The sequence below is a fragment of the Meles meles genome, chromosome 15 (genome assembly GCF_922984935.1).
Source record: "Meles meles chromosome 15, mMelMel3.1 paternal haplotype, whole genome shotgun sequence".
Lineage (NCBI taxonomy): Eukaryota > Metazoa > Chordata > Mammalia > Carnivora > Mustelidae > Meles > Meles meles.
The window spans coordinates 18,432,492-18,457,150 of record NC_060080.1 but is presented as its reverse complement, the minus strand read 5'-3'; the positions used below and the strand labels follow the sequence as shown (position 1 = coordinate 18,457,150).

General features: G+C 56.6%; 1 protein-coding gene across 2 annotated transcripts in view; it reads right to left on the bottom strand.

Moving 5' to 3' along the window:
- KLHL29 (kelch like family member 29) overlaps nucleotides 1–24,659 on the bottom strand; it is a 299,865-nt gene that overhangs the window by 12,487 nt on the left and 262,719 nt on the right. For both annotated transcript variants that reach the window (XM_045978999.1, XM_045978998.1), the window contains exons 6-8: nucleotides 10,256–10,394; nucleotides 1,586–1,788; nucleotides 499–758 (exon numbers count right to left, since the gene is read on the bottom strand). In XM_045978999.1, coding sequence (XP_045834955.1) covers nucleotides 499–758; nucleotides 1,586–1,788; nucleotides 10,256–10,394 — 602 coding nt within the window. The remainder of the gene's footprint in view (nucleotides 1–498; nucleotides 759–1,585; nucleotides 1,789–10,255; nucleotides 10,395–24,659) is intronic.

Genomic DNA, 24,659 nt, shown 5'->3' with positions numbered 1-24,659 from the left:
CGGTGACTAGGACGCCCCACCCGGGGACCCGGCCCTCCTTTCCTTCTGCCCCGGATTCTAGCTCCGATTTCTCCAGCTGTCCCCTCTGAGGGCCTTGCCTTCCCTCCTGTGACGTGTGTGGTGTCTTCCCAACCCCAGCATGGTTTCCACGGCTCTTCCTGCCGGGGCTGAGCTCACAGGAGGCCCAGGGTCCCTGCTTCTCCCTGCAGGCCCTGCGGCCTCTGGCTGGTCTGAGTCTCCTTCAGGTGCAATGCCAGCCCTGGGACCCTCTGGTGACTGACTTCTCGTCTCTCCTCCCTCTCTTCACCCCTCTGCAGCCTACAGGAACAGCTCTGGCCTCCCTCTGCCCAGGCCTGTTGGCTCCTATGAGCTCCCACTGATGGTCAGACCAGGAAGTCCTGCTTCCTCCACCTCCCTTCGTCCTGGCTCCTGACGCCATCCTCGCACAGGGCCCCAGACCCAGAGGGGAGGGGCAAGCAGGGTGGGTGGGGGGGTTACCTGCGCCCGGGACACAGGGTCCTTCTTGATCCATTTGATGACAGTCTCATACACTAGCTCCTCGGCCTTGGTGTTGAGGCTGTCATTGGAGATGTAGGCGATGAAGTCATCCTTGGAGATGCTGAGGATCTCCTCCTGGGCCGCCACCTCAGGGAAGATCTGCAGCGCGAAGGCCTTGGCCATGTGGTAGAGCTCACTGCACTGCATGGCCTCGGCCATGGCCAGGACCCCCAGGCAGTTGCTGGCCGTCAGCTGCTTCTCTGGGGGCAAGAGCATAGGTCCACTGGCCACAAGGCCCTGGAAGGGTGGCCCTCTGTTCCTATCACCTGACACTCTGGATCCCTCTCAGAGCCCATGTCCTTCTTGTGACTTGCCTTCAGCATCCCGGGTCCCCACATCCTTGGGGCTGTGGATCGACCCTCTGGGTTTTCCTCTGCCCCGCCGCACGCTGCCTCCCCCGGGGCCTCGCCCCACTCCGGCAGGTCCCACCAGAAGGACTGAGAGTGTGAGGCGTGGGGCGTCAGTGCGAGGCCTGGTGCTCCCTCAGGGCTGTGGGCCTCAGAGCTTGGGCCTGGGCAGGGGGCAAGGGTCATGTGGAGACTGACAGTGTCTTCTATTACTGTGACAGACTCCCACTTTAGGATCGCCCCAGCAGTAACTCCCCTCACAGGCCCACCGGCCACCTCCCACGGGCCTCAGCCTCACCCATCCTGGCCTCTAGGCCTGGCAACAGTCTAGCAGGCTCTCCTGAGGCCTGGCTAATGGTTATTCTAGCCTGGACGTGTCTGGGTCTGTGCCAGAATACAGTTGTTCGAATTTTCTTTTTCTTTCTTTCTTTCTTTTTTTTTTTAAGATTTTCTTTATTTATTTGACAGAGAGATGGAGATCACAAGTAGGCAGAGAGGCAGGCAGAGGGAGAGGGAGAAGCAAGCTCCCTGCTGAGCAGAGAGCCCGATGTGGGGCTTGATCCCAGGACCTCAGGATCATGACCCGAGCCGAAGGTAGACACTTAACCCACTGAGCCACCCAGTGGGCCCATCTGCACCATTCCCTCCAGGCAACCCATGGCCCCCCTGCCCGGACTCACCAAGAAAAGACACACAGACTTTGCAGAAGGTGTGGAACTGGAACTTGCTGGCCGCCTCCAGCAGCGTCTTGGCGTTGGCGGAGTCGATGACCAGGGAGCCCGTGTACACAAACTCCAGCAGCAGCTCGAGGACGTCGGCCTGCAGGTTGGACAGGACGAGCTCCAGCTTCTCCCGGCCGCACTGGCTGCCGTCTGGCGCCGACCTAGGCACAGAGACCAGGGTGTCCCTTACCTGCCGCCCTGCGGCCACGGCGCCGCCTCCTCACAGGGCTACATCTCTCTGCACGCCTCGGTCACGCCCTTCATTTTAGGACTCAAGGGACACAGCAATGACACACCTGAACCTAACGGCCTGACACAGGATCTGAAAGAGAAGAGTCTGACCAGAGATGCCCCAAAGAACAGAAAACCCTGCTTATCACTACTTGGCATGTCCATGCAAAAAAAGATGCAAATCAAGAAGCATGAGCTGTGGGTGGGGGCAAGGACCGGGACTGGCCTCAAAGGGAAACAATACGGCTCCGCCCTGAAGCTGGCTCCTGTGTCCCGGCCCGGGGGGTGCCCGGCTGCCTCCGAGCGGGGAGCCGCCCGTGTGACCGGGCCCCCAGCTGGCGGTGAGAACGGCCGATCCAGAGACGCCCCTCGATCGCCCCAAGCTGTCCCGGAACCCTGACTCCAACCCCAAAAACATATTGTTTCCTTTTAGGCATGGAAAGGAAGCCCTTCATGACATTGCTTTGAAACTGAGGACGAGACGAGATAGACGGACAGAATGGTTAGAGCTGGGGGAGGGGAAGGGGAACAACCAAGGACTTCCGCCACAGACAGCCAGCAGCCATGACCTGGGACCTGGCCCGGGGCGGGGCCCTCCTGCCACATGGAACACGGGGTCAGAAGTCAGAGTGGCCTGCGTGTAGAGTGTGCATCGGGCTTGTGAACTGGGGGGAGCAGGGGGAGGGACACAAATATATAAATATGTTCATATCTGGTGTCTATAGAAATACGAAACCATTGCAAAGGCTCCTAAGGCCTGGCAGCCGCGCCCTAAAGCTGGACCTGGAAGGAAACAGATAAGATGAAGCAAAAATCACACGACACCGAAGTGACCAGGAGGAAAGACACCCAGAGCGTTAAGAGTCAGGAGGCAGGTTTTTCAGAGGTGATTGGCTTGGCACCCCATCTCGGCCACTCTGACCAGCCCTGCTTGGTCCTGCCCGAGCTGGGCAATGACTCTGCCATCTCTCTCCTCCGGAGGAGGCCAGGGGGCAAGACTCTCGTGACAGGTCCCTTGGGCGCCCCTGTGGCCAACAGTGGGAGTGTGGGGGTGTCCAGCAGCTGCAGCCCCCGAGAGAGGCTGACTCCTGCGTGGGGAGGGAGCTAGGGGACCTGCGTGCCCCTGCCCTGCCACCGACAGGTGGGCCACCTTGCCTCTCTGGCCCTCAGGCTCCTCTTCTGCAAAACAAGAGGACTGAACTGGATGAAGTCTAAAGTGCCATGGAGAGTTTGTACAACAGAGGCTGGAAAACGCCTTGCCCAGGAGACTCTGCTCTACCCCACAGAACCTGAAATGCCCCCAGGAGAGCAACCTTCTCTGCAGTCCGGCCACCAGGGCTTTTAAGGCACCAGTAAGACGGGGCAGTGAACAGATGAGCTGTGACTCATCGTTTGGGGCTCCCCTCCCCACAGCATGGCTCATGCCACCGGGGTCCACAGGGGCCCTGCCTCCAGGCTTGGAGGGAAAGCTGAGAGGGAACAGTGCTAGCTAAGCCGAGGGTCTGAGCACAGCCCCATAGACATACACGGTGTGTGTGACTTTTCAAGTGACTTAACACACCGTGTTAACACTGCTGTCGGGACAGATTTTCATGCCTGGGTAATTTTGTTAAGTATAAAAATAGTTTATTATGGGATCACGTGAAAGCACAGAAATCGGACTCCTCCAGGGCCATCTGGTCAACCTCTTACTCGGGCTTGGCGGTCTCTGCTTTCGTTCCTACATGCCGCTGCCTGGCCTTTTTTCCTCACACCCTTCATACTCTGCGGAGGTCCCACTGGGCCACAGCCAGGGCAGGGCCTCTAGGTCTAAGTCAGGCTGCTCGCGTTCTCCCAAGTCCCCCCAGCCACTGCTCCTTCCACCTCAGGTCGGCCCTCCCGTCCACCGACGGTTCTGCAGCAGAGGAGATCCAACTCAGTGACGAGCTGGGGTGGACTTCAGCTGTGTGTGCGCGCGCGCACACACACACACACACACACACACACACACACACACTGGAGTGCACGTGACACATGACCCCGAGAACCCCCAGCCTGACCCTGTGGGGAGGGGTGTTGGGCAGATGGAAGGCCGGGGTGCGGGGGGGCCCACGGCCCTGAGTGTGGAGGCTGGTGGGACACGTGTGGCTATGCTTGTGGGAGATGCTTGTTCTGCCCCGAGTCTGCGCCGGGGAGAGGACCCCAGGGACAGCGTGCTGCCTGCGTGGCCAAGGAGTGTGGGGACGATGTGTGGAGGCCCATGGGGTGTTGGCCATCACAGGTGCGGTCCAGGGTTGGGGAGGCCCACGGTCCCTGTGATGCAGAGCTGTGGTCGCTCCTTCAGGACCCCTGGGAGAGCTCCCCATGGGAAGCTGGGGGCTGCTGGGCAAAGGAATTCAGGGAGTGGGTGGAGGCCCCTGGCGCCAGATGCCAGGCCACGGGCAGAATGACCATTCCCTTTGGTTATGGCAGAATATTTGGGAACGTGATGGAAGCTTTGTCAGGTGGCTGAGTTCAAGATCTATAAGGGGGGAGGCCTCTGACTGTGAGGTCTTATGTAGCTCATGGGCACGTATGTGTTTACTGTCCACACAGCTGTGGGGCTGAGGGAGGCCTGTGGTGACTTTCTATCGCTGACCCTCACACGGTCTTGGGACTGGACCTCAGTGATCCTTAGGGCTCTTCCCTATGAGCTGGGATCCCTGGGAGGCACTGCTCACGGTGGGTGGCCCTGGTCACCAATGGGGAGCTGTGTACTCCACAGAGGACTTTTTCTGTCCCTGTCCGAAGCTGGCTCTTGGGTCCAAGCATCCTGTTCCACTTAACAGCATGGAGCACTGGGAGCTGCTGGGTGGTCTGGGTCATAATGTGATCTCGGAGGGAGGAGAAGCAGGGCAGGAACGGGCAGGAACGGGCAGCAACAGCCTTGTCAGGCTGGGCCGTGAACCTGACCCTGGGGGTGGGTGTGTGGGGCTGGCTGGTGCGACCCGGCCCACACCAGCCCTGTGGGTTCTGTCAGAAGACCAAAGCTCCTCGGGTCACCTTCTCACAGGGTATGGGACACAGCCTCTGCTTGGTAGGCCTGGGCCTCTGGATGGGCCGTGAACGCCGCATTCTATTATAGACCGTTTGAGACCCTGCCGTCAGCAGTTTGCTCACCGGGATAAGAACTGCCCTCCCCAGACTTTAGTCCCTCATCGGGCCCTCACACACCTCAGTCATCAGATGCTTTCACGTCGCAAGTTCGATCTGGAGTAAGTCGGGGGGCAACTGTGGGGCAGTGGGGGCCGGGGGCAGCCGCGGAGCCCGTGGAGACGAAGGGCGGGCGGCCTGGCCCGCTCCGGCCCATCCGTAATGCGGCGAAGGGTCTGACTCACACTGTTCTGCTCGCCTTCGAGACGGGTCTCTCCTTCTGTGATCTGCTCTTCCAGCCACACCTGTCTGAGCTACCAGGAAAGGGGGCAGACTGCCACCCACACACGCCCAGCTTCACGAGGACGGAGGGGAGAGGCGGCGGACGGCCTCCCTATTGTTTGTGGGGTCACCCTAGGTCCAGACTCTGTGCCGCTCAACTCCGGAGACCCCTTTCGCTTCCCCCAGAGAGGACAAGGGAGGGAGAAGCCCAGAGCCTATGCACGAGGCTTGTGAAAATCAATTTGGACAAATCAACGTGTCCATCTACTTTCGTTTACTACAAAAACAGAATCGAGTTCAAATGTGTCATGGGCTCCCACAGACTTGGTGGGATGAGGGTTTTGGCTGGAAGGTAGAATGCTGGGTCTCTGTCCCATTCGGTGTGATGGCTCTCCCCTGTGGCGCGACATTTTCTCCCACAGCCCGGCTTGGGGGCCACGTTTGGAAGCACGGGCAGGGAGGGCAGGAGCTCTATCTTGTCCGTCCTCTCTGACGGGGCCCGCAGCCAGCCCGGCCAGGAAGGCTAGCTGACGCCTCCCATGGCACCAGCCGGCCCTGAGCCCTCCTCGGCTCCCGGGGATACGTGAAGAGACATCTCCACTTACCCAAAATGCCCAGGGCAGACCCAGGTCCTGCTCTGCGGGGTTTAGACGTGACTCTGGACTCGGGAGGTTGTACACCCGGAACGCCACGAGCTCTAGTCTGCTCCAAATATCCTCCCTCCTTCCTGAAGCCCGGGGCTCAGCCCACTCAATAGTTCTGGGGTCCCCCTCCAGCCTGGAGGCCAGCGAGGTACAGTGAGGGCACAGCCCCAGCCCTAGCATCATCCCAAGACAAAGCCACGGCTCTTCCTCCTGCCTTGATTGTCACAGGGACTCGGATGGGGCGACAAAGGGGAGGTGAGGCAGCCCAGGGGGCTCAGCATGGCTCCGCGCTTCCCGATGGACTCCCGGAGCCTCCTCCGTGCTCCTCCTCATGTCCAAGGCCGGGTATGGGGGCAAGTGACCACTGCAGAGGTGGGGACTGGGTCTTCTCTTGGGCAGATCTGGTGGCCAGTTTATGAGTGCTCCCAACAGATGCACAAGTGTGCACGCACACACACACACACAACACACACATATGCACAAACTCTGCATCCCTTTCCTCGCCTATCTGTCCACACCACCGGCCCTGAGTTTCACTTTCTTTCCGTATAGACTTCACGCACAAATAAAGCCTACCCTTCTGCTCTTCTCTGGGTTAACAAATGGATGGTAAGAGCATGAACTTTGGAGTGAGACCTCCCATTCCAGACCTACAGCTTCCTTACAATCCTCTGGGCCTCAATTTCTCCATCTGTAAAGTGGGGACACTAATTCTACTTGCTTCTCAGGGTTAGTGGGAGGATTTGCAGGATGACATTCGACATTTCTACAGGCTCCTTGGGGGCTGGGTCTTGACCTCACCAGGGGAAAAAGACAAGAGTTTGAAAGGAAATAAGGGAAGGCTATGGAGAGAAGCTGTTGCAGCCACACAAACGGTACACACACGCGTGAGGACAGTGTGTGCGCAGACTGGGGGTTGGCCTGGGGCCTGGCACACAGGGGCGGTGAGCTGGTCAGGAGAGGACACTGAGAGCCAACTCTCCCGCTCATGGCCTGACTGTTGTCCTTGTGAAACACACATCTGACCACGACAGCTCCCGGCTGAAAGCAAAACCCCCGAGGGCCGGCTCCAGCCTCCTGCACTGGCCTCGTTCGCTCCATCCCCACCTGGGGCCTGGAACAGCAGCGACACTCAGTCACATGCTGGGCCTTGCCATGCCTGCCGTCCCTGAACGTCCCTCTTCCTACAGTCAGGCGCTCTGCCCTGGTTGGGGGGGGGCTCTAATCCCCATTTCTGTGCTCAGTCTGTTCTCCTGCTCCTACTTCTTTACGGGGCTCCCCTCGTCGGGCCGTGGGCTTCCTCAGGACGGAGACCCTTCTCATCTAGTGTTTAATGCGAGAGGGGCTCCTGCTGTTTGCATGTCTGTCCTGGGGCTCCAGGTGAGGGTGTCTACACTGGGTTGTGGCTGGGGGTTGGGACAAGGGGCTCACTGGGGCTACAGTGGTGAACATGAGACCAGCCCCAGGACGGAGGTGGGCAGGAGTCCAGCCTGAGCCCCAGGTCTGCGGGTCCTGGGATGGCAGAAAAGAGTGGGTCACCTGTCCTGACAGTGCTCACTGAGGCCATCATGGAAGGAAGGACCAGGACACAGACCATCCCTCCTCCCTCTGGCTCTTCAGTGCAGCTGCCAGAAAGGGAAGCCCCTGCCTCAGGTTCAGCAGGCAGGGCCCCGCCTCTCCCGCTGGGCCTTTCTGGCCACAGCACACTGAACCCGGGGTTGCAGCCCGAAATGACAGGGGAACGACACCTACTGCTCCCTGACCACTGAGGGGGTGAACTTCTCCAGGACGTTCCATGGCCCAGAAAGGAAATCAGCTTTCTGCAGACTCTGCTCTCCTCCCCACAGCAGGAATTTCTTTGCAGCTATGGGCAGAAATGGTGATGGACGCCAAGCTTAAGAAGGGGGAAGTAAAATTTAAAACGGCCGCAAATTAACATTGTGACCTTCCGCCACAGGGCCGCCTCTGGGCTCAGCTTTGGCCTTCCCTCCTCCTCGAGTGACCCTCCTCTACGCTGAAGGGGTCTCCCCAGACCTCAGGCCTCCCTGCATTCAGGTCTATCGTCCGTCTGGTTGCCTGGCAGGCATCAGTCCCAGGGCACCCTTCAGACATGAAAACCTGCCACGCCAGACACTCATTTCACCCCTCGCCCCCAGCTCTGCCCTAACACTGGTCCTTGGACCTGCCTTGCACCCTGTGACCTCACCATTCTCATGTCCTGGGGCTTGCACATGCGAAGGCTCTGCAGGGCTGGCTGTGCCCATCCCCCTACTGGCACTCTGGGATGTTGGAACTGGAAGGAAACCTGGATGTCATTGGAACCAACCTCCTGCTTTACAGATGAGAAACCGTGAGGCCTACAAGAGAGGATGTGACTTGCCTGGGGTCATAGGACAAGTGGCAGAGGCAGGTGTAGGACCCAGGTCTCTTAGCTGCCGGGGGGTGGTGCCCTCTCCCTTTCAGAGGCTGCCTCTTAGTCCCAGTGCCCACTGGTTAGGGCCACTGAGGCACATCCTACAGTTCTTTCACCTTCAGGTGGACATCCCTTTCCCACTGCTCTGGATGCCCCCACAACCTCAGACCAAGCCCAGGGCCCTAGCCCAGGGGTCAGGCATGCCCATGCATCTAACCCCAGCTCACATCCATCTCTGGGAAGGCTATCTTCCCCTCCACACTGCTTACGATGGCCTCTGTCCCAGCTTTTCATTGCAGGCAATGCATGCCTTGTCTGGGGCATTCTAGAACATTCCTTATATTCTAGAACATTCCAGGCAACCCACCCCTTGCCTGCAATGTTCTTCCTCCTTCCTTTTTGGCCTAAGAAGCCTTCGCTACTTTGGGTTCCCACCAAGTGGTGTCCTCCGTTGTGCACGAGAGTTTGGCTTTACGTGTAAGGTCTCTAAAGACAGTCAAATGGCTCCTGTGCTCCTCTTGCCCACCTCTCTAGCCCAGGGCTGGGCCATCACTTAGTACCAACCTGCCCCTGCATCCTGCCCGCTCTGTGCTCTCCAGCTGGTCTGTAGCAGGGACCAAGGCCCTACAATGCTGGTCACTGCCAGTATCAGAATTTGCCAAGAGTGGCAGCACAAAGACCTCCCTTGGCCCGAAGAAGCCACTGGACGTGCCCCTTTACCCCAGAGCTCATGCCCCTGACCCCTGTGCTTGGACACAGAGAACCCAAGCACTGGGGGCGGGAGACCCAAGCTGTCCGTGAGACTGGAAGTCACAAAGAGCCTGCCCCTTCCTGCATGGCTGGGGCCAGCGCGGCTGGGTGAGGCTTGCACGCCGGGCAGCTCAGCTCTAAGTGAAAGGACACAACAGATTGGAAAGGAGATACCAGCCAGTGTGCCATCCTGAAACAAAACACAGTCACTCTGGGGTTAGTTGGCAAGTCCAAACACAGCATTGAGAAGCAAGCAGAGGTCCTGTCCTCCCACTCTGAGCCCAGTCCCGGCTCAGCGTCCGCCCCGGAGAGGCTGCAAGGCAAAATGAGCAGCGGCATTAATCTGCTGATGGGTGAGAGAAACAGGAGCGTTACCCTGGGCCGGCCCCCTCGGCTGCTCTCCCTCACTAAGGAGCTAGAAGGTGGCCCCTGACTTCTTTGCGAGGGTATGAAGCAGACAAAAAAAAAAAAAAAAAAAAAAAAAAGTCAACATAATGGAAAAAAAAGAAAAGATGCTCATGCACCATTAAAACTCATTCCGGTAGAAATAGCCGGGGCAGAGGGCGGAGGGGAAGGAGCAAAGGCTGAGAGAGACCGTGTTTAGGACACACCTGGTCTGTGCTCAGACAACGCCGGTTTAGGCTCCGTGTACAAGTATCAAGGCATGCAGCGTGAATGCAGATTTGGCTACAAGTCTCTTCTCCCCAAATTAAGCTGTGGAAAAGCGGCACCGTGGGTGCCTCGTGCTCCTCAGCGGGGGACAGCCTGGTCGATGTGCTTTCCTAGCATTAAGGTCACTATCGACAGCAGCGAGGATGGTGCCTGGGCCCCTGTGCTGAACCAGTGGGGACAGTGCAGGGGTCCCTTAAAGTGGAGTCTGCAGTCCTCCTAATCTCAGGGAGGGCTTGTGAGCCACTGAGAACTCGGGATCCTCGGGGCAGGGCGAGGGTGTTGTCTACGACTGGCAGAGGCCCCTGGTGACCAGCAAAGCTGCGTGGGACGGGCTGGGGGCTGTGGCTGCTCTGGGGCTGTATGTGAGAAAGGGCACTCGGGGGTGGGGGGGGGGGAGGAGAGATGGCTACTGGCTCTGTGACAGGGAGTCACGCTTCAGGAACCTGCAAGAGAGGGGAGGAGAAAAGCGACACAAAAGCGTCCTACAAAGGAACAGACCCGACCACAGCTGGAAGGAAGGCAAACCTTTGAATCAGGTCCTTGAAATACAAGCTGCAGGAAGCTAGAACATTTTGGTGGACTTCAAACTCTCTGCCTTCAACAACAATTTTCAGGTCTGTAAACGCTTTCGCTCTGCGCTGCTGGTTCAATTCCTTCAACATTTCTGCAGAACAGAGAAGACAGACAGGGCCAGGTTCCCATTAAGAGTTTTTTTTTTTTTCTTAATTAAAAATTTTTCTTTCAAGAAGTAGAGAAATCGGAAAATACTTGATACTGTTTCTTGGCAAGACTGGCTCAACACTGACAGTCAAAAGAAGTCACAAACAATATGTGTCAACAAGCAGCAACTGGGAGGGGCTACAGAACCAAAGGAATGACAACTTTCCAAAGGCAAAAACAAAACAAAGCAAAACAAAAAAAACCAAAACCAACCGAACAAACAAACAAAAAAACTCCAAACCAAAACAATACAATACCAAATATATATATATATATATATCAAACCCAGAAATTGAAAGGCTGGGGGAAAAGATTCCCATACTGACAATTGGAAACACAGAGAATACATTATCACAGACAACTGCAACTGTCGTATAACTACAGAACGGGTTCTCCAAATGCCAATGAGTGCTGATGCATTGGATGCCAAGTAAAGAATGGCATTGTGATGCAAGATGGGCTGGATATGGATCAAAGGAATAAAAACCACAGAACCTGCAAAAACAGCATCCCTTATGTTAGACACTCAAGCCATGGCATGGGGTGAGCTTTTCTCCCTCCAAGGAGGGGGGCTGGCAGGGGGGCCTGCCAAGCTCTTCCTGCCTTGCATACTCTGGGACTGCTGGGGAAGGCTGGCAGGAAGTGGGGGCTGGGCGCACCTCCTCGCATTTCCTTGGGTCATTCTCTCCAGACTCCCACCTTCAGCTGAGGCTTCAGCATGGGAGAGCCTGGCTTGCAGCCCCCAGCCATTCCCAGAAAGCGGCCCCCAGAGCCTTTCCCACCTTGATGCACACCTACCTTTGCCTGGTGTCTTGGCCACCTGGGGCCGGCCCAGAGAGAGCCCCATGCCCGCGGGCTCCGAACCTGGGGATGTCTCCCAGACCTTCCTCAAGGCTCAGAAGGGGGAAGGAGGAGAGCCTGACAGGTACCCTGATTCGCTGATACAAACTCCCATTTCCGAAAGTTAGGGCCTTCTGATGACCAATGTTCCCACTAGCCTGTTGCCTGCCTGCCCCCCTGGGTTCCTTAGTTGCTGGTTGCTGGACTTCGGAGGCCCAGATTCTTGGCCAGAATGACCGAGACTATTGTCAGACAGGGTTATGTCCTTTGGCAGGTGAATAGGACAGGGGTTCTGCAGAACTGAGCCCTGCTTCCAAGTCCCCCACCATCGCCCTGAGCCCTCCGGGTCGATGCTGCCCCCAGGTTCGTGTTCTGGAATCATCCTCCCGCATGCTCTGCTCCAGCCTGTCATCTCTGTCCACATGGGCTGACATCAGCTGCCTGTCAAGACTCCCTTCTGAGCCCCGCCCTGCCTCTGACAGCTGTGCATCCTCGGACAAGCCCCTGTGCTCTCTGAGCCTCTGTCTGTACGTCAGCAGAATGAAGCTGGAGGCTCCCGCTCTATTCGCAGAGCCTGGTGAAAATCTCCGAGCTCAGGCTCAGGCATGGGCAGGGGCTTGGGGGCTGTGAGGTCAGGTAGGTCCTTCTTGGCAAGGACATCCCGGGCTCTGGTTCTGCTGAAGACCAAGGCACACAGGGAGAGAGAGGTCTGAGTTGTGCAGGCAGAGCTGAATCACTGACCACACCACCAAGCCTACATCAGGCTGGGCACCTGCGGGGGTGTGTTGGGGGCGCTGGCTGGGGCCTCCAGAAAGCTGCCCGTGGCTGTGCCCCGACCTGGACGAGGGAGACCAGCAGCACCTGAAGCACCAGGTGGAGGGTGTGGAGGGAGCCTGTGGGGCAGACAGGGAACAAAGCAATGATGGGGCGGCAGGAAACAAAGCAACGATGGGGCGGCAGGCGGGGTCAGACGTCAAGAGCCTTGGAAGGGGGCTCCGGTGAGTCTTGTGGGCACCAGGGAACCATGGGATTCTGTTCAGGGGAGCGACAGGTTTGGACCCCAGTGAATGAATCACTCTGGCAGCCCCCTTAGGGGTAGGGCCAGGAGGAACTGGGTAGGCTGGAGGCTGGAGGCCAGGAAGGAGGTGGGGGAGGACTGGGCCTCAGAGCCAGGCCTGGGGGAGAACCTGAACTCTGCCTCCTATCAGCTGGGTCACCCTGGGAAAGTGTCCCTGAAGCCTCAGTTTCTCCTTTGTTGAAGTTAAATGAGCTAGCCCATGGTAAACTGTTCGTGGGCCTCGACGGGTGGCAGGCACAATATCATTGTCAATGGTGGTGACGGCTCCATGATCTAAGTGAGGAGGGACAAAGGCCTGAACGGCTGTGGTGACAGAAGACAGAGAAAGATAAGTATTTAGGCTGGGAAACTACGGCTCTGAGTGCTGGAAGGAACAGGGAGGCCGGCTGGTGCGAGGACCACTTGCAGGTTTCTGGGGAGATGCCGGAAGGGAGGGGGTGCTGAGTTCAATTTGAGATCGGGCTTCAGGCCTATGAGACGCGTCAGGGAGAGGGGCAGGAGGCAGGACGCGTCTAGGGTCCGGGCAGGAGGCGAGGCAGTGGGACCTGCAACCTAAGCCCGTGGCTCAGGCAGGGACACAACGCGGTCGGGGAGCCCGCAGGCTCGGGTGGATTCAGGCTGAACCGCTCACCACGCTCACGGAGCAGCTCCAAGAAGAGCCACCCCGACTGAATTCATTCCCGAAACAGGAGCCAGGTGGTGATGTCAGCTTTTTTTTTTTTTTTTAAAGAATTCCATACATTAAGTGTATGGCATCTTTTTTTTTTTTTTAAGATTTTATTATTTATTTATTTATTTGACAGAGAGAGAGATCACAAGTAGACAGAGAGGCAGGCAGAGAGAGAGAGAGGGAAGCAGGCTCCCTGCTGAGCAGAGAGCCCGACGCGGGACTCGATCCCAGGACCCCGAGATCATGACCTGAGCCGAAGGCAGCGGCCCAACCCACTGAGCCACCCAGGCGCCCTGATGTCAGCTTTTTGAGTGAAGTCCTGTGGGGGTTAAAGAGTTCTGGGCTGGCATTCCAAAGACCTGGATCCTGGTTCTCGTTCCAGCTTTGCCACTAATTGGCTGCGTGACCCTGGGCCAGCTGTGCCAGCTTTAGGTTCTCAATCCCTTCGCGCACCGAGAGGCACCTGCCAGGTGCCTCCCAGCTGTCAGGCTGCAGGGGCTGATGGATGCAGCCTCACACGCCTGCTGAGTTAACCAAGCCCCGGGGGCCGGGAAAACACAGTGGTTACAAAACACCACTCCTCCTGGGCCCAGAGCATTCCGATTGTTTCTGAAAGCTCTGACTTGCGACCAAGGACCCGGCAAACATGACATGGGCAGCCCCAGTGCTGCCTGCTGCACTGGGAATCCTGGCTGGATCTCGGAGGTGCCGGGAGATCGAGGTCACCATCGAAAACGCAAGCGCTTTCTACTCTCGCTTTGTGGAAATCTGGATTTAATAGCTGGGCAGGATTACTCAGTTTCAGAAAAAATTTTCAACTTATGAAAGTGCTCACCAGGGGATTCCTTTTCACAGCGGGCCCCAAGTGCATTCAAAGTTTCGATCAGGCGGTGTATGCCTATTGCTGCCGGCGGAGCGCCCAGCTGCAGGGAGCTCGTGTTTTGGGACAGCACGACCAAGGATCCACCGGAGGAAGCCAGCACTGGCTCCAGGCACAAGCCGCCCTCCTGCCTAGCCTGCTGTCTTGGCTGAGGACAACCACTTAATGTGTGAGGGGCTCGGAGGAATGTGGGGTCCTGGGGAAGCTTTCCAACCAGCCGTGCTGTGCCCAGTTTGAGCAGTTTGCGGGTGTCAGGGCAGAGCCTGGCAGGGGCTGGACCTTCGGGGTAGACCCCAGTAGCACCCCAGCACCCGGCAGAATCTGGCTGTTTCTGGCTTGGGGAGGAGGGGGCAGTCCTGACCTAGGGTTCTTCCTTTTTGGCTGACATCGGGGAACTGTTTTCTGGCCTCCCAGGTTTTGGGTGGGATGCCCCACCTGTGTCCACAGGATGCCTCGCCTTCGCCTGGCCACAGAGTGGCTGCTCTTTGCCCTTGGCCTTGCCCCTCAGTGGGGAACTCTCACAGGTCCAGGTCACTGAATCTCCCTCTCTGATTCCTCTCCTCCCCATACCAAGCCCACCTCCTTTACTGCCTAGAAATCTCTGCTGTCCATTCTCTCCTGGCCTCAGGAACAGCTGCGCTCTGTCTGAGCCACTGACGTCTGGCTGTTTCCAGCCCTAAGCCACCCAGCAACCTGGCAACCCCTCCCAGATTAAATAAACCCTTCAAGGCTGAGCAGGGGGAGCAAGGCTCCTCCATGCCCCGCTGAAGCCTCCCTGTACCCCAGGCATGTCCCCTCCCAGCCCTCACCCTTCTCCTTGCCCCAATCTCTCTCCCTTCCTTCTTCTTCTGGCTAATTACCATTTTGTCCTGTAATACCAGTTAAGGTATTACTGGGTCCCAAGCCTCTGCCTCCTTCCCCTCCTCCTCCCCTGGCCACTCACCCTCCTCCATGCTCCCACAGCATCCCGTGCTTACGTCTTCAGAGCACCCTGTACATTGTAGTTACTTATTTACGTGTCTGTCTCTTGCACGTGACCGTGATTTATTTATATTTTTATGTTCAACATCTACCACAGGGCCTGGCATATATACAGCTGGTGTGGTAGACGACAAAAATTCTTTGTCTCCCCTCCCACCAAGGGGTGAAGTTCATTTCCCCACCCTTTGAATCTTCACTGCCCTTGTGACTTGCTTTGCCATGGAATGGGGTTGAAAGGACATTGTGCGAGTGTGAGCCACAGCCTCAAGAAAACTTGCTTGCTTCTGCTCACACTCTTGGACCCCTGCCCCTACTACACTATGAATAAGCCCGAGCGACTCTCTTGGAGGATAATAGGCCACGTGGAGCAGAGATGAGTCATTCACACTGGCCAGCTCCCACAATATCAGCTAAGCCTGACCTAGAACAGCTGAGCCCAGCCCCAAGGACAGATGAGAATCATAATCCAGATCAGTGGTGGTTGACTTAAGCCACTAAATCTTGTAATTTTTTTTGTTACACAGCAAGAGCTAACTGATACAGAAAGCATGAATAAATGATAGGGCTCAAGTGCTTGTGAAACTTCCCCTCCATCAGGGTCTCCTTCACGGTAGTGTTTAAGCTAATTCTTTTTTTTTTTTTTTTTTAATTGCAGTAAAATTTACCATCATAACTGGTTTTAGGCGTATGGTTCGGTAGCATTAAGCACATTTACAGCATTGTGTGGTCAGTCCCTGGAATACTTTATCTTACAAAACTGCAACTCCGTTCCCATTAAACAGCGGCTTCCCATCCCCTCCTCCCCAGCTCTTGGCCATGACCCTTCTACTTTCCATCTCTATGAATCTGACCGCTCTGGGTACTTTGTGCATTTGGATTCATTCAGTATTTGACTTCTTGGGGCAAGCTTACTTAACTTACTATAACGCCCTCAAGGTTCATCTGTATTGGAACATGGGTCAGAAATCCCTCCGCCTCTAAAGCTCGATGCAAGTATTTTATATGGATGCATCACAGATCGTTTGCCTGTTCGTTTGTGAGTGGATGCCCGACTTGCTTCCGGCTTTGGGCGACTGTGAACTGCCGCCGTGAGGCCCAATTCTGGACACTCAGTGGCGGACGTCTCTAACTGTGTCAGCTCAGTCCCCGCTGTGAGTGGCGGGGTAGCCTGGCTCTGTGGACCCAGCACCAAGCAGCTTCGGAGAGAAAGAGGACACTGGGGAGGGTCGGCCTGGACCTGGATGCTTTGTTTAGAGCAGAGGGAGGCCACAAATAGAACCAAGCCTGGAGATGACATCGCAGCCCAGCTTCTGAATATTTTTCACCAAACGACACAAGTTATTTGTCAGAGACTAATGGGCTCATTCCAGCTGGACTAGAAGGGCTGTCTGAGTTGGTAATAAAGAGGAAGAGATGTCAAATATTAAAAGGCAACGCATTTCAGTGGCTTTGCGGCAGAGAAGTCCATTAAATCAGAGCCCCGAGAAAGGTTGTACAGCCGAATAATTTTTTCCAGAGCTCAAGAAAGAACCCAGCTAGGTGACAAATGCTCCCGATTCCAGTGGTATTTATGACACATATTTGATAAAGGACTTGAAAAAAATTATAAACTCAGAGCAGTTGTGAAGTATAGTGAGAAAGCCCAGCAACGACTGTGTCATGCCTGCCCGGAGGATAATTCGTCCAGGAGTGGAGGAGCCCGGCGTGTGCAGACACTGTGGGGACACGTGGCGACTTTGCACGAACGGAGCTTCCTGCTGCCGTGGCTGGGTCAGGCCATAGACAGTCAGGGACAGGCTCCAAAGCTGAATGTTGCCCTTCTTCCTCCCCTGCCCGCGACTGATCAGATAGACACATCCCCTTTTCCAAAGAACAGCTCAGAATCGACCTGGAGTGCCAGCTGGGCCCTTGCTTCTAGGTGAGGCAGGATAAAACTGCCTGCAGACCGCGGGCCCAGCCTGAGTTGGTGGGATGGTCCTCTACTGGGAAGTCATACCTGCCCCGGTTCCGGGCCTGACAGTCTCACACAGACAAGCCGTCCCTGGAAATGTGTCCTTCTAGAGAAAGGAAGCGTGAAAGACTCAGATGTATTGCCTGACTTAGAGTTTTAGTGAGGAGACCTTCTGGTTGTCCTGTTGCCCAAATGGAAATTCCCACTATTTATCGGAAAGGGAAATTCCTACTATTTATCGGAAAGGGAAAAAGCTCTAAGGACAGTCACCACCTCTCACTAGCCTGCCTTTTCCAAGTTGTCTAAGGCTGGGTGACAAGACCTATTTCTCAGGCAGTAAAATTTGGCATGGAAGGGCCTTTCTGTCCCTATAGCCCCTACCCCAGGGCTACACACTAGGGCATGCTTGATGTGCATTTGCTGGGCAGAACTGAGGGTTACCTTCCAGTGAGAACATTCGTAGGCCCTCCAAGATGATACAAAAGTCATGAAAACTTTTTTCCTTAAAATTTTTAAAAATCGGGGTGCCTGGGTGGCTCAGTGGGTTAAAGCCTCTGTCTTCGGCTCAGGTCATGATCCTAGGGTCCTGGGATCGAGCCCTGCATCGGGCTCTTTGCTCAGCAGGGAGCCTGCTTCCCCCTCCCCACCCCCCGCCTGCCTCTCTGCCTACCTGTGATCTCTGTCTGTCAAATAAATAAATAAAATCTTAAAAAACAAACAAAAAAATCTAAAAAAAATATTTTTTTAAATCCTCATAAAGCTGTAGAGGTAGGGGCAGACCACCGGCTGGGTAGGGAAGGCCAGTGGGCAAACCCTGAAGGTGCGGTCAGAGGGACGGACCCCAGCTAGGTGGACACTGGCAGCTGTTAGTCCTTCCTGCTCCCAGAAAAGTTGCCTCCACCTGGCTCTTTCCCCTGCTTTGAGGATGAAGGCTGAGGGTTGAGGTGCACGCTCTGAACAAGAGAGGATGAAAATGTCATGGAGGTCAGGGCTAGGAGACCTGGTGGCAAGTCTGGGGCTTAGGAGAGCTGGCAGTGTGCACACAGCATGCAGGAGATGGGAATGCAGGCTGACATGCCACAGCCAAGACGGGGGGATATGCAGTGAATTAAGCATCCTGGCAAGTCAGATCAGGACACTGAAGAGCTCTGTGGGGACCAGAAGCCAGAAGGTGGGGTCTGCAAGTGCAAGGGAGACCATAGAGATGGACTGGGAGCCCTAGGAGGTCAGGGGTCTGGAGGGAAGGTGGCCAGACAGTCCCTCTATGAGGCAGAAGACAGCTCCTGGGGCTAGAACTTGGCGCTAGGGAGGTGGGTACCCTGAGGGGCCTTGGTTCTCAGGACCGGGGAGGTTGAGACTCGTGTTTGGCCCCAGGGAGAGAGCTGAATCTGTTGTCTGGGGTGGGGTTAGGGAGCTCGCCTCTTGGCCTGGGCCTCTGTGAAACTGTCTTGTGCCTCTAGCATGTTTAGAGACACTGCTTCTCTTCCACTGGAGGGTAGATTTGTGGAAGGTGGGCGGTGGTTCTCAGCTAGAGGGACTAGAGAGTCCAGAGGCCAGGCCACCGTTGGGCCATGTGAGAGAACCAATTTCAGCACCTTGGAGAGCTCCTGGCCTAGCCCAGGACTTGGGGGTCCTAAGTCCACAGCTGAGTAAGGCTGAAGTATGGACAGCCCCTTTCGGAGGCAGAATGGGAGTTTCAGATGCCTTCTGTCTGTCTGACTCACTTGTTTCCTCATTAAACCAGTGGGCTGGGGGTCCATTCGCAGACCCGAGGTGTTTCCGATTTACCAGGAAACACACTAAATGATTGTGGTGCCAAGTGAGGGGAGTTTTGTGGGGCAAGCGCTGGGTAGAGGAGGCTCACAGAAGGGACTGCTGTCTGGCTTGGTGAGCAGAGGGAGGTTTGAGTGGGGAGATAGTGAAGAAAACACTGGAAAGATGTGTAGCAGCTCACCAGGTGGACTGGAGGGGCCAGGTGTGAACCATACGCATATGTGCGTACGTGCGCGTGTGTGTGTGTGTGTGTTGGAGTGTGTAGTGTATGGAAGCATGTGGGCATGACCATATGGTGTGTGTGAACATGTGGTTGTGTATGAGGCTGTGTGTACATGTGCAAGCATATGTGTGTGTGTGTGTGTGTGTGTGTGGTATAAGACGCAGGCCCATATTACACTGTGAAAGAAAACAAACCCAGTGTGGTCTTTAACCCACGGGAAACTGGGGGCCATTGGTGGATTTTATGAGATAGGGTGAGAGTCAAATTTGTCTCTTCCACTCAAAAAATCGGCTCAGAGTCAACCATCAGTGGCTCGCCCCCATGTACCCCCCACTCTGCCCCCATCCCTGGCCTTCCACACCATCGGATACTTCCTTTCTGCTATTCCAACCCATTCTGATGCCCCCTCCTCTGAATTTCCAGGTGCGGGGCACTGGGCCCAGAGCTGGGGTCGGGGTGGGAGCTGCGGAGGAGGGATAGTCCCGGGGAAGGGGCAGCTCAGTGGAGACACCGATTTACATCAGTGGGGTCAGCAGTGGTGCTGATGGCCATCTGAGGAGGGAGAGATGAGGGTCTGGGGAGGGAGGGTTGGAGTGGGATGACCAAGAAGTGCAGGGGGTGTCACGGGTGGAGAACCAAATGCACATAAGACGTATTCTTAACTTACTAGTTCACAGCCTAATACACATTTACTGAGGGCCTACTATGTGTCAGGACCTGGACTATGAATATGAGACCAGTTTCCATCCTCAAGGTGCTCACAGTCAGATGGGGGAGGTAGATGCTGCCTCGGACTAAGGTCAGTTGGGTTTCTTGGCACTGGAACGCCCTTCTATGGGGAGAATTCCAAGGTGGGCAGGAAACTGGGCCCTGTGGAGTGAGTCTGGCGGGGGCAGCCTCCTGGCAGCTGGCACGTCACCACAAGACCTGGGCTTAGCTGATCCCAGGATGTCCTGGGGGGACGCAGAGCCAGCCGGTGACCACAGTGCTTGTGGCGAACCAGCCCAGCTGGCAGCTCAGGGGTGCTTGAGAAGCCCGGGGGGTGCGCAGTCGGAGGGGAATGATTCTGGTGGGTACTGACCCTGACATGGATCTGCCCGTGCTGCCCCAGTCCCCAGCCTCAGATCAGTTCCTGCTCTCCTGAACTCTCAGAGCGGCAGTCTGTGGTTCGTGTCACATGACTCGAGTGGCACCAACACGCACACATGGGTTACACTGTCATACGCAGGCTGATAAACACCCCTTGCAGGAGAGCCCACCTGGGCCACTGGGGGAGCATAGGGAGCAGGTGGAGGAGGGAAGGCCCGCGGGGGTGGGGGACTTGGCCGTGTCTTGGGGGGGTGGGGCTTGTTAATGGTGGACAGGGGGGCATTTTGGTTGGCAGTCTGCCTGTGCAAAGGCCCATTCGCACATCGGCACACAGGCCACGTGAGCAGTGGGCAGCTGAGTAGGGCTGGAGTGGGGGGGGGTGGGGCTCTGCGGCGGGAGTGCCCACAAAGGTCCCTGTGACCGGCTTGTGTTAGGAACTGTAGAGTGTGGGCCTGGGAGGAAAGCTGAGAAAAGTCACCCAGGTCACCTGGTGCATAGAGGGGTGGAATGGGGGGGAAGGCACATATCTGGACACATGGGTCCCATGGAGGGCACATGGCTAGACCCTGTCCCGAGGGGCTACTGCTGATTGGGGGTGGGCGGTGAGGATGAGGCCCAGCCTTTAGCCTGGAAAACAGTGGAAGGGGCTCTGAGCTCTGATGGGGAAGTAGAACCCCAGGTCTTCGAGAGCCCATGCAGGGCTGGGGCCCAGGGAAGGATTTTCTGAGCACTGCCCCCCCTTCAGCCCACCTCCCCGCTGGGCCTGGGACATGGCATCCAGGAACCAGGTGCTGGCTGCTGCCTCTTTTCCCTTCAGCATTGTGCATGTGCCCCTCAAACTGATGGGTCCCCACACTTTGCCTCGTGGGCTGTGAGTACAGAGCCCTTTCTACGAGGAGCAGCTGCCAGCCTGTGGTTGATCCTTGGCTGTTACCATTTTGTAGCTTTCTATTTTACTACTCACTATTTTAGGGGCAAGACGTCAGATTTCCAAATACGTATGAGGATCTGTAGCTGGCTCCTGCCAGAGAACAGAATAAAGCTGTGTGCTGCGTGGAGCAGTGCCGAATGTGCCCCCAGATAGGGATAAACTCTAGATGTCTTTGCCCGGAAGACACAGCTCAGCAAAGGCAGCTGGGGGACTGTCGCCACCACACCCTGGAACCCAGCCCACCCCCCAGGTGGAGAGGATGGGGCTCTAGGTGCAGAGCCTGAAAATTTGTCATCCCGTGCCTCTGCTTTCATCATCCGGGGTGAAAGTGGAGAGGGCTTGCTACCTTCATTTCCTGGACAGCGGGCAGCGGGGGGCAGAGGAGGCCCAGAGCGAGCCCTGCTTCCCTGACTCACTGCCCTGGATTCCCAGAGGGGCTGGCTCTTCACCCTCGACTAGCCAAAACGACCACCCATCCTCTTTCCATCCAGAGGTCCTGGCCAACCTGCCTTCCACCTGGGTTCCTGCAGAGCCTGGGCGCGACAGCTGTGTGTGTGTGGGTAGCAAAGGGGCTGGCTGGGGAAGAGGCCGAGTGAGGGACCCCAGAGCTTCTTCACCCATCATTCCAGACCCAGGAAATAGAAAAGCAACAAGGACCCAGAGGAGGAAACAATATCTCAAATAAAGGGCGAGAATCCCAACAACCAGACACGATCTCAAAGCCTCAAATTCTCATGAGCGATGTTCCACAGAACCTTGCTTTGCTGCAAGCGTCCTAAAGACTTAAGCCCTAAAGGTCCAGCCAGAGGGGACGCTCATAAAGTCAGCCACCTGCCCCAGGAAGGGAGAGGATGGCACAGAGAAGGGGTGGCGGGAGGTGCTGGAGAGGAGAAGACAGGGCGGGGGGAGGGCAGGCAGGAGAGAGATACAAGAAGTGGGGGAGACATGGCCCTCCCCGACCTGCTTTAGCAAAAGCCAGTGTTTCCCGAGACCCCGGAGAGTGCAGTCCCAGCAAATAAATCAATAGTTTCAAAGGATTTGCAAGAATTAGTGAACCAGAGCTGGGAGCACGATCAGTTCAGTTACCCGGGTAAAGAGGGAAATGAAACGGAAAGCCCAGATGCCAGAGGCTAATGGCAACTCTGAACACTTCGAATCACATCGCAGGAGAAGAGAATTCATGGCCAGAGAGGCCCTGGGGTAAGGATGCAGGGGAGGGGCACGTGAGCCCCTGTGTGTGTGTTTGCAGGGGATGGAGACCCCACTTGTGTCTTCCGGTATGGCTGGGAAGGGGTGTTTCTCCGTGGCTGTTTGCCCCTGAGTGTCCATCTGGGTCCAGTCCTCCTGCCGGGCCTGGCAAGGGTCAGGTCTGGGGCAACACCTTGCCTCTTGTCATTTCAGGGGAGACGAAAACCTGGGATCATTTCATTTTTTTTCATACTGCTAATGGTCTTGAATGATCATGCAAGCAATCACCGTGATCATTTTAGGAAAATGAGCAAAAAAGAAGAAAGTGCCATCTGTTCTCCAGGTGACCAGGTGTCAGCTTCAGGCCCTGGCACAGAGTCAGAGGGTCAGGCCTGCCTGAAAGCCAGCCCAGGTGTCACACCTATGGAGAAACCCTGGCCACCAGGGAGAAGCCAGCCCTGGGTCCATGACTGGTCTCCCTGTCATACCGGCTGGCAGGGTCCTTGTGAAGGAGGCACCCTAGGTTTGGTCCCAGGAGGTGCCTGGAAGAGTCAACAGGTGGCCTCTTCTGACATCCCTCCTTCCTGTCCCCTGCCTGCCAGCTCAGGCCTCTCCCCTGCTGATCCTGCTAGCCTAGGTCTGTGATCCTTGCCTGAGAATTCTGTCTCCAGTTAGATGAGAGCTCTGCTGTGATGGAGAAGCCATGTTTCATTCTCCCAACTCCCAGAGCCTCACACCATCCCTGGGGCCCATGGAATGCATCCTGGGGCAGCCCACAGATACTGCTAGGTGGGTCTGCCATGCTCTGTGATGGCACAGAGTCTGAAGGAGACCACCCCCTCCGCACCAGCTCCAGCCTCCAGCTCCAGGCCCAGGGGTGGGCAATGTTGGACCTGACCTGGGAGCTGTGCCTGCCACCTGTGGCTGCGGCTCTCCTGCCCATCCCTGTCTTGCTGATAATGGTGTCCACCTGGTACCACAGCTCCTTTTAGGAACAGAAGCCATCTCCAGGCTCCCTGAAGCTTCTAGTACTCCCCTGTGGTGGCCCACGCTGGCTCCCATCCGGGGTGGGTCTGAAACCTCTGGTCAGTGGAGAGAGTCTGGGTGGGTACAGCCCTGGCCTCAGGAAGCTGCACCCAGGGCCTGGGCAGGCGGGGAGAAGGCTTTCTCCAGCACAGCTCACCTAGGGCTAAGAAAGGTCTGCGCTGCAAACCGCAGGGCTCCCCGAGGCCCCAGGAATGACCCCATGTGTTCCAGCAAAGGAGGATCATGGGTAGGAGTGGGCTGGGCCACCCTGACTGCCACCAGAAGCCACTCTCTCTGCTCCCATCTGCCCCCGGAAGGTTCTGAAACCGACACTTCCTTCCTTGCTCACCTCTGCAGGCCAAGGTCCAGCTGTGCCTGTCTCCTGTTAGCAAGACCTGTGCCATCCACCGTGAGCAGCGTCTGTTCATGTGGTACGTCTGCATGGCAGCGGGGGACACGGCCTCCCGCTCCCCTGATAGACGCCAGGGAGGGAACATAACAGACTTTGATCCTTGCTCACAAGAGCGTTCAGATGCAGAGCCTGGATCTGGCTGGTCTCTGTGCCCCAGCACTTGGCACAGAGTCTGGCCCTGAGCAGGTTTCAGGTAGAGATTTGAGTGGATGACGGGGGGAATGAATGAAGAGTTGCTGGACTGGAGAAGGTGTCGTGGAAGAGGAGACACTGAGCTGAGTCTTGTATGGGAGGGATTTGAGCCAACAGCCATGGAGAAAGGGCCGCCCCCAAAGAGATGGCAGAAGCAAAGGCCCAGCAGCAGGTTCCAGGTGGGACAGGTGGCTGGGTGGAGAGACGGCAGCAAGCAGGGAGAGCGAGAAGCTACAGAGCGGCAGAACCCGGGGAACAGCCACACGGAAGGACGTGAGGCATTTCCAGGCCTCCAGAATTTTCTTTGCCCAGGCAGCACCCGTCAGGGAGGGAAAAAGCCTGCAAGCCCAGGGCTTGGCTCTCTCCCAGCCTGGGGTGAGGAAGGGAAGGAGGTGGGTGGGGACAGGCAGACTTGCTCAGAACATAAGGCCTCCTTCTCTTAAGCTCTCACTTCCCAGGCATTTGGAAGTCATCTGGAAGGACAAAGAACCAAGGGCCTCGGACTAAATGGCCCCTGGGTCCCACCTGAAACACTGAGGTCTCCTAGGGGCTGACTGAAGCTCCAGGTAGAGTTCAGGGTGCCCCGGGGGCCAGGCCAGGAGGGGCAGTGGGTGTCCAGATGTTCTAGCGGGCATGGGAGGACACGGTATGGGGACGGCGAGGAACAAGGGCATGGTGACCTTTTGCTGAGAGCCCGTGGTGTGCTGGCAAGGCCCTGGCATGTCACCCACCTTGCCTTGCTGAACTTGTGAGTGTGCGGGACATACGGGGGCTTGGGGGGTGGTGAGGTGACGTGCCTCGTGTCTCCAGCTGGAGGCTCAGGCCATTTTGATCTGACATGAGCCTGGCCCTATCTAAGGCAGCAGGTCTCAACCTGTCTCGTCCACCCAAGTATTCACAGAAATCCTTAACACCTGGGTGCCACCCCCAGATTTGTGTCCAATAGTGTGGGGGACCATCTGGGCTCCAGGATTT